This window comes from Pollachius pollachius (assembly GCF_949987615.1).
Source record: "Pollachius pollachius genome assembly, chromosome: 3".
Lineage (NCBI taxonomy): Eukaryota > Metazoa > Chordata > Actinopteri > Gadiformes > Gadidae > Pollachius > Pollachius pollachius.
The window spans coordinates 29,204,640-29,213,555 of record NC_136936.1 but is presented as its reverse complement, the minus strand read 5'-3'; the positions used below and the strand labels follow the sequence as shown (position 1 = coordinate 29,213,555).

The following is an 8,916-nucleotide window of genomic DNA, read 5'->3' as shown; positions in this document are numbered from 1 at the left end:
TCAGGTCCGGTGATGGTACCAGAGCGCGGTGGGCAGGTTCTGACAGCCCAGGTATTCCCTCTGCAGCTGGGCGTCGGTTAGAGGGGGCGTGGCCTTGCAGGGTGCGCCCGCAAGCGTCACATTCAGTAGCCCTGCCCACAGAGAGAGAAGGCCAGACTTCTCTTGACCCTGACAAAGAGAGGAGGAGTTAGTCTGCCTTTATGTCATGTCTATATGTCTATATGTCTGTCATGTCTATATGTCTAACACTCCTAGCTGAGTGTTGATGTGTCCCTGAGCAAGACACTTAACCCTAACTGCTCTTGACGAGCTGGCTGACGCCTTGCATGGTTGACTCTGCCGTTGGTGTGTATTAACCGATGCAATGTCTGCTAAATGCCCTAATTGTATATGTCTGTCTTTCTGGCTATTTGTCTTTCCGTCCGTCTTTCTTTCTTTCAGTCAGTCCTACCTTTCCCAGGTGATCTATGAGGCAGGTTCTTGGGGTCAGGTGGTTCCAGGACCCCTCTCCCGGGTCGGGGTACTGTTGGGCGGGGCTGATGATTGGGACCACGTTGAGGTGTTTGGAGGAGCTGCGCAGCCTCTTGGAGAGGACGGAGCTGTAACTTTGGTCCATGAACACCAGGACACGGCTTGCCCTGCAGCCCGCCAGGTCCACCAGCAGTTCGTTCACCGAGTAGCGCTCCTTCAGCTCCGCCTGCAGGGCCGCACAGGTCAGGTTAAAATACTACAGGTCAGCTCCAAACTACCACACGTCAGGTCAAACTAGCACAGGTCAGGTCAAACTAGCACAGGTCAGGTTAAACTACCACAGGTCAGCTCCAAACTAAAACAGGTCAGGTCAAACTAGCACAGGTCAGGTCAAACTACCACAGGTCAGAGCCAAACTACCGCAGGTCAGGTCAAACTACCACACAACAGGTCAGGTCAAACAACAGAAGGTCATATCTTACTACCAAAGGTCAGGTCAAACTTCCACACCACAGGTCAGTTCAAACTACCACAGGTCAGGTCAAACTACCACAGATCAAACTACCACAGGTCAGGTCAAACTACCACACCACATGCCAGGTCAAACTATCACAGGTAAAGTAAAACTACCACAGGTGAAACTACCACATATCAGGTAATACTACCAAACCACAGGCCAGGTCAAACTACCACAGGCCAATTCATACTACCACAAGTCAGCTCCAAACTACCACAGGTCAGGTCAAACTACCACAGGTCAGGTCAAACTATCACAGGTCAAACTACCACAGGTCAGGTCAAACTACCACAGGTCAGCCTCAAACTACCCCATGTCAAGTCAAACTACCACAGGTAAGCCTCAAATGACCGCACCACAGGTCAAGTCAAACCACCACAGGTCAAGTCAAACTACAGCAGGTCAAGTCAAACTACAGCAGGTCAAGTCAAAGTACCACACCACAGGTCAGCTCCAAATTACCACAGGTCAGGTCAAACTACCACACCACAGGTCAGCTTCAAACTTTCCAAGTCAGGTCAAACTACCGCACAACAGGCCAGGTCAAACTACCACACAACAGGTCAGGTCAGACTAGCACAGGTCAAACTAGCACAGGTCAGCTTCAAACTACCACACCACAGGTTAGCTTTAAACTACCACACCACAGGCAGTGATGCCAGTAACGCGTTACTGGCCTCTGACCACTTTTTTCAGTAACAATTTACTATTTCCAAACCAGTAATCAGATTAAAGTTACTCATCAAAGTCACTGTGCGTTACTATTTTTTTTACCGGATCACCGATTGGCGTTGAGAGCGATGGATTGGTGTGTGTGTGTCTGTCTGTCTGTCTGTCAGTCTGTCTGTCTGCCTGTTTGTGTGAGAGTGCGTGTAACTACCTCAGGTCAGACTAGCACAGGTCAGCTTCAGGTCAAGCGTAAGTCTCCAAAGACTTCAATCTATCAGAGGCGAGTGTCGACCTTGACTCTCCAGAGTCCGCACTACCAGTTGTTATTAGCGGCGGAATTACTCGCGCAGTGCTGTGTGCGTGCGTGTGTGTGTGTGTTGCGCTGGAGCGATGGCAGCAGAGAGAGCTCGTGGGAGCCTCTACGTAATCGCCAGAGAACTAAACCCACGGGGAGGTCCGAGCAGCTCGAGCGCTAGAACGCGCTAGAATGCGCTAGAACGCGCTGTTTACGTCAAGCACGTGGAAATGGGTCCGGTTATCACCCCGTATAGCGCGCGGTGATATAATGCGGTCTACCCATTAAAAGTTGGCAGAAGTTGTTGAAAGCCATGTGTCAGTGTGTGCACCCAGGGCCGTAGCAACAAATTCTGGGCCCTGTATACAAGAGGTACTGATGCCCCCCCCCCCCCCTGTTGGGCGGTTAGTAACTAACTGGTTTTATTTTTTTATTTTGAGGCGGCAGGGGGTGTTAGCTAAATGTAACTAATAAATTAACTTGTAATCTAACTTAGTTACTTTTATAATCAAGTAATCAGTAAAGTAACTAAGTTACTATTTTAAGGAGTAACTAGTCTTCAGTAATCTGATTACTTTTTCAAGGTAACTGTGGCAACACTGACCACAGGTCAGGTCAATCTACCACAACACAGGTCAGCTTCAAACTACCACACCACAGGTCAGCTTCAAACTACCACAGGTAATACTGCCTGTGTGTGTGTGTGTGTGTGTGTGTGTGTGTGGACGGACGGGTGCTTGTGTGTGTGAGTCCATGCGTGTGTATGTGCGTACTATGCCGTTGAGGTTGTGGTCCCAGAGCAGCATGGAGCCGTCGGTACATGTTGGGGAGTTGAGGAAGAGGACCAGAGAGTCCACACAGTGATGCTTCCTACACACATAGGACACGTACTGACGAATCACAGCCTTCTCTACCGCTGGGAGAGCGCCCTGCATGCCCTCTGGAGAGAGAGAGAGAGAGAGAGAGAGAGAAGATACCACTTCACTGTCTGACTGCAAAATGTCCATAGTTGGACAGACAGGGAGAAAGACAGACAGACAGAGAGACATTGAGACAGACAGACAGAGAGAGAGAGGTAGTGGGGGGGTAATACCAGGAGTGTGTCCGGGGCCAGAGAAGAAGGTCTTGATGTGGTCCTCGTGGAAGCCGTTATCCCTCAGCATCCCGTAGAACTTCTGGAGGGACTGCAGCTGGTGCTGGAACAGGATCTGCTGCTGCCAGCCTCCTGGACAGATATTGGATGCTATTGATATACATATATCTATATCAATATCTATACATGGATTTATCTACATGCAGATACCAGAGAGGAGCAGGGCGTGGTCGCAGGTCTGGTACAGCCTGCAGGAGCCCTGGGAGGCCAGAGGGGGGTGGTGGCATCGCCGGGTGTTTCTGTTCAGCTCACAGCTGGACAGCTCCTGGCTGGGGGGGGGTAGGGGAAGGGTCCGGGGGCACGGCCCAAACTCAGGGTGCTCTGGGGGAGAAGAGAGGACAACCATCTACCAGAACCTCCAGACACATGGAGGAGGATGACGGGGGCTCATGGTGTTGTCATGGTGGTGTCATGGTGGTCTCATGCTGTTCTCATGACGGTCTCATGAAGGTCTTATGGTGGTCTCATGAAGGTCTCATGGTGTTTTGATGGTGGTCTCAATTTGGTCTCATGGTGGGTCACATGAAGGTCTCATGGTACTCTCATGAAGGTTTCATGGTGGTCTCATGGAGGTCTCATGGTGCACTCATGAAGGTTTAATGTTGGTCTAATGGTAGTCTCATTAAGGCCTCATGATGACAGATCATGGATGGATAATGGATGATAGATGGATGACTCACCGATACACCTGAGTCTCTGTGTTTTGTTGCTGTCTCTCAGTCCAACCACTAGGGGAAGGAAGGTGACCTCACATGGCCCTGCCCTCCGCTCCAGGTTGCTAAGCAACCGCTGGGACGTGGACGAACGACGCTTCAACTGGTTCTGACAGCGACCCTTCAATGCCAGAGTCAAACACTCCTCCCCTTAAAGAAACAGAGACACACTTATCATCTAGAGTGAGAGAGATAGATAGAGTAGTATTAAGTAGTAAAAGCAGGCTAATTGTAAAAAGTGAGTTGTTTTTTTTCAAATAAAGTTTAACTTTGGAAATAAAAATAACAAATACCTTGTAAAACAAACACACACACACACACACAGGTGTATTGTGACTATGCTTTTCCATGATTTAAGGTCTGAAAATAATAATCATAATAGGTATAGAAATTCTAATAATTTAATATATCAATAATGAGGTAGGGAAATCTGGGGCCCCCTTCTAGAGCTGCTGCCCCCGCAACCCAACTCCGGATAAGTGGTTTGAAGATGAAGATGAGGATGAGGAATAATGAGACAGGAATACCGAAGTAAAGGCCCTCCATGAGCGAACAGCGTTTCTTGGTCACGTTCATGTCCACGTAAAACAGAACCACAGGATGGCCAAAGTTCTCCCCGGGGCTGGGATCCACTAGCAGGACCACGTCATGGGCTGCCGTGGGCCGGGGGCTGCCCCCCGCTCTGAAGATCCCTAGCCCCGTGGGGTCCGAGGAGTCCGGGAGCAGGGCCACCACCTTATCTGGAGCTCCTGGGAGACACAGCATTAGACCGGCTCCTACCCAGAGGTCATACACAGATAGTGATATCATCCTGGCAGACAGGACACAGCGTTAGACTGACTTCTACCCAGAGGTCATACACAGATAGTGATATCATGGATCCATCAATATATCACTATTATTTCAGAATTATAATAATCATGTATTCATCATAACTCATTAGTATATTCTATCAGTATGATAAAAAAATGTATTCATCAATGCCTCATTATTATATTCAATCAGTATGATAATAATCATGTATTCATGTTATCAGAATGATAATAAACATGTATCCCCAAAACATCTTTATAATATTTTAAAAGAATGATAATGATCATGTATTCATCAAAACATCATTATTATATTTTATCAGAATGATAGAGGCCATAGACTCATAATACTTATACTACTACAAGTACGAATGTTATGAATCATAATATTATTAATAATAATATTCTATAAATAATAAGGAGAAGAAAGAGAGAGAGATTAATCATCATCTCGATGATCTTCGTGATCATTATGAAAAGGAGAGCAGAAAATAATAATTGATAATAAAAAAAGAATTTCGAATTATTGGGCTTTTAAATGTTTTAAGCTGTAGCAAATATGGACTAGGCCTATTAGTCTTCTATTATAATTGAAAGTATTGGCCTACTCCTGACCCACTAATGCATGAAACTGGACCGGTCCTACCTAGGTGGGTGACTTGCTCCGAGACGTACAGGGCGGCGGTGAGGAGCTGCATCCCGTCCGGCCTGCAGCCCCCAACGGCCGGGGAGGAGCCCACACGGTGACACCGCTGGAGCTTCAGGTACTGCACGGCGCTCCGCCCCCAACGCTCCAGCTGACCCAGCCTCGCCCTGGGCGGGGAGCCCCGGGCCGGAGGACCGCCGGTCCCGGAGCCCAGCAGACAGAGAGCCAGGAGCAGGGAGGAGCAGACTAGTATCATCTCTCCGACCAGCGAGCCTCAGCCCGACCTGCTCCGGGAGGACGGACCGTGTAGTGCGGACAGACGGGAACTCTGCCGGCGGAAAGTTCTTGTGTCCCGCCGGTTGTTAAACTCGGTGGTCCTCTTGAGGGAAGCGGGTTGAATCCCGGGTGAAGGGGTGAGCGCTCCCGGGTGAAGAGTGAGCACTCCCGGATGAAGAGTGAACACTCCCGGGTGATGAGTGCGCGTGTCGAGTTTGTGAAGTGGAGAAGGAGGTTTGCTCAGCCTCCAGGAGATTCACAGCGAGGATGGAAGTATGCCCCCCCCCCCACACACACACACACAGAGCGAGAGAGAGAAAGAGGGAGAGAGAGAGAAATACTTCTACAATGGACCAGAGTGAGTGAGAGTGTGAGACACACACACACACACACAGTCATTACGCTAAACTCAAACCTGATTACATAAATTTATTTAATCCTGTCTAATTGATTTGGATTAAATTACTTTATTTTCCCTTACCATCTTCTTAACTGTAATCTATTTTCTATCTATCTAGTATTTATTGAGTATCTATTAGCTTTAAGGAAGTGGCCACATATATATTATACCCAGTATATCTTAAGGAAATATATTTTAGGGAACGTTATGTGGGTCTTTATTAATCCAATAGCCAATGTATATCTGTATATATGTGTATATGTATCTGTATATATGTATATGTATATATATATGTGTGTGTGTGTGTGTGTGTTTCTCCAGGAGTCTGACCCCCAAACCATCCACAAGCACACCACAACAACAGACTGGTATTTAACCACATACTTGTCTATTGTATTTGCACAGCAAAACCACTAGCACTAACAGTTGAACACCCTACACTTCACACTTTATTACACCTCATTACTTATTATTATTATTATTGATGCTGCTACTTATTTTATATTTCTGGTTTAGTTTTTCTTATGGTTTCTTATCTTTATTTATTTTATCTTGTACTGTTGCTGCTATGTGAATGTTGAGGAACCAAGCCTAAGAATTGTACTCTTGTGTACTGTACAATAAGGTGTAATAAAAGTGATTCTGATTCTATAGCAGTTTGTATATACCATAATAACATCCCCAAACGTCTACTATAGAGCGACAAAGTCCCGCCCCTTCTGGTAGACCCCATGAGACCTATGAGATCGTAAAATAAGAATGGGTTTCAATGCAGAGAAAGTAATTATTTTCTGGTCCCAGTCTTTATATGCCCCAGATTACACATATGTTGTTTGTGAATTTAAATGATAATCTTTCATGCAAGGAAAACTACAATTTTTCGCGAAGAAGTTTGATGTTTTGAGGTTTTGTGTGAGGCCGCTTTGTGAACGTGCTGTGTTCCAATATCCATACTGTTCTCTACTTAGTTTGAGTACGTAGGGCGTTCCAACTAAGATCAGGGCGGAAAGAAGTGTACTGAAAGGACCCGGATGGTCCTTTCAAAACGGTCAAACCGCTCAGTGTGGATTGATGTACTTTTCGTACTCAACGGCAGCCATCTTAGCTACGTGGCGGAAGAGGCGGAGCCAGGCTGAGCCAACGTCGGCGCATTTTCCACATAGCCTGCATTAATGGAGTCATTTTGTAGTTTTAATAGCTTTTTATAACTAATATGTGTAAAGAGTTCACTGTTCAAAGCAGGATGTTTATTGCGGGGGAGGAGCCGCGACGGCAGTTGCGACCGTAGTTTCCGGTTAGTGCACCACAGAGTATTCAATTTGGAACGACACTGACATCTGAAAATCAGCTCACTTATTGAGTGTGAATAGTGTACTTCATTTAAGTATACTCATGGAAGTATGGTGTCGGAACCATGGACCTATTAAAGAAAGGAAGGCGGGCTAAAACATGGCCGCCCATTCATTCCTATGAAAACTGCTCAATGGCGCAGGGCAACATCAAGGAGAGATTTGCTTCCACATCAAGGGAGCCTAGCCACGCCCTAGTTCATGACGTACCGGATGCAGAAATATTCTCGTTTTCTAGCCTATTTTCTATTCTATAATAGGTCCATGTTTCTAGCATAGTTAGCATTGTAGCATCATAAGCGAGAGGTCTGACTGAGCGCAGTCGCATTGTTTACCGACCATGGAAGTGTAAGTTAACTTCATAAATAGCAAAGATTGCTCCATATAGCATAACACCAACGACATGGTAAATGTATGTAGGCCTAGAAAAAATACAGTTCAATGTTATTGCTTAAGAAACAGATTCCTTCCAACTAACTATTTACGAAAAATGCAATCAATATTTTATATACAAATAAATGGTTACATATCGACCAGCAACGAAGTTGGAGTAGCCTACGCACATAAATAATTCCAATACACCAACATTGTTAACTGTCATACATGGCTAAACAAGCAAACTGAAATGTAACGCAACTGAAATGTTTATTAGACTATTAACAATATTATAAAAATGATACCGTAAAGCACTCATTCTTTATCTTTGGATCTTTAGAATAAATGGATCAATAAATGGTGAATCGCAATGATCGCAAGCAGAGGAACGTGAGTTATTGAGCAGCAGCTGTAGCAGCCTAAAAATCCCTTCATCACTAGAACAGTTTTAGTGATAAAAAGTCACCAGTGTCTAAAAACCATTAACGTTATTCATGTGAAGTGAAAGGAAAAACCTCGGACACGAGAAGCTAACAGAGCCGTGCACTAGGCCCTCTCGGATGCCAGGCCGAAACATTTGTTTCACTACGACTCCTTTCAGCCGCCCACCCCTCCTTCTCCAGCAAAAAATAATAGCATAAAAACGGCTAATAAAACGCTTGAGGTGACGTTTTGAAAAGAAAGAACTTACATTTCATTAGTACATGGTATAAAGGTAATTATGAGGCTTTTGGTCTACTTCTGGGCCCCTTGAATCGAGGGACCCGTCCACAGCCCGCTTAAACACCTGCACCAGGCTTGGCCGCCGAGCACTGGTGGATTGCGGAAGTATGCACTGCTCCTGGGGGCCTGATCGGAACACAGGCTGTTTCCCAAAGTGAAGGCTGCAACCTATGAAGGTATTATTGTAGCGAAAGTCTTTAGCACCTGTTACTAGTGGTGCCGAGATGATGCCTCATGAAACGTCAAAACCTCGCAGCCAGATGAACCACCAAAGTGGTTCGACCTCGAAGCTTCAAATTAGTACGCTAGGGACACCTAGTGGTGAATGAAATTATGATGAAAGAGAGTTTCATGTCAGGTTTGCTTCCTAAAACATTTGACAATTAAAGTCATTTCAGTGATACGTGTGAGGGTGCCGTTCATAAATATCTCCCGAGCTCATGGTAGAAAATATATCATTTGACAATGATTTTAAGTCATCCCAGGCAAAATAGAATGTCTTTTCAACCACAGTAGC

General features: G+C 45.9%; 1 protein-coding gene across 1 annotated transcript; it reads right to left on the bottom strand.

The window, feature by feature from the left end:
• On the bottom strand, nucleotides 1-5,775 carry LOC307073805 (uncharacterized protein; the record flags this gene model as incomplete). The annotated part of the gene is made up of 8 exons (XM_079733767.1): nucleotides 5,277-5,775; nucleotides 4,346-4,567; nucleotides 3,786-3,968; nucleotides 3,256-3,426; nucleotides 3,046-3,177; nucleotides 2,726-2,892; nucleotides 452-697; nucleotides 1-168 (listed from the first exon to the last, which is right to left on the bottom strand). The coding sequence occupies exons 1-8, from the start codon at nucleotides 5,530-5,532 to the stop codon at nucleotides 1-3; spliced, it is 1,545 nt and encodes a 514-aa protein (XP_079589893.1). The 5' UTR covers nucleotides 5,533-5,775.
• Between the last annotated feature and the right edge of the window lie 3,141 nt (nucleotides 5,776-8,916).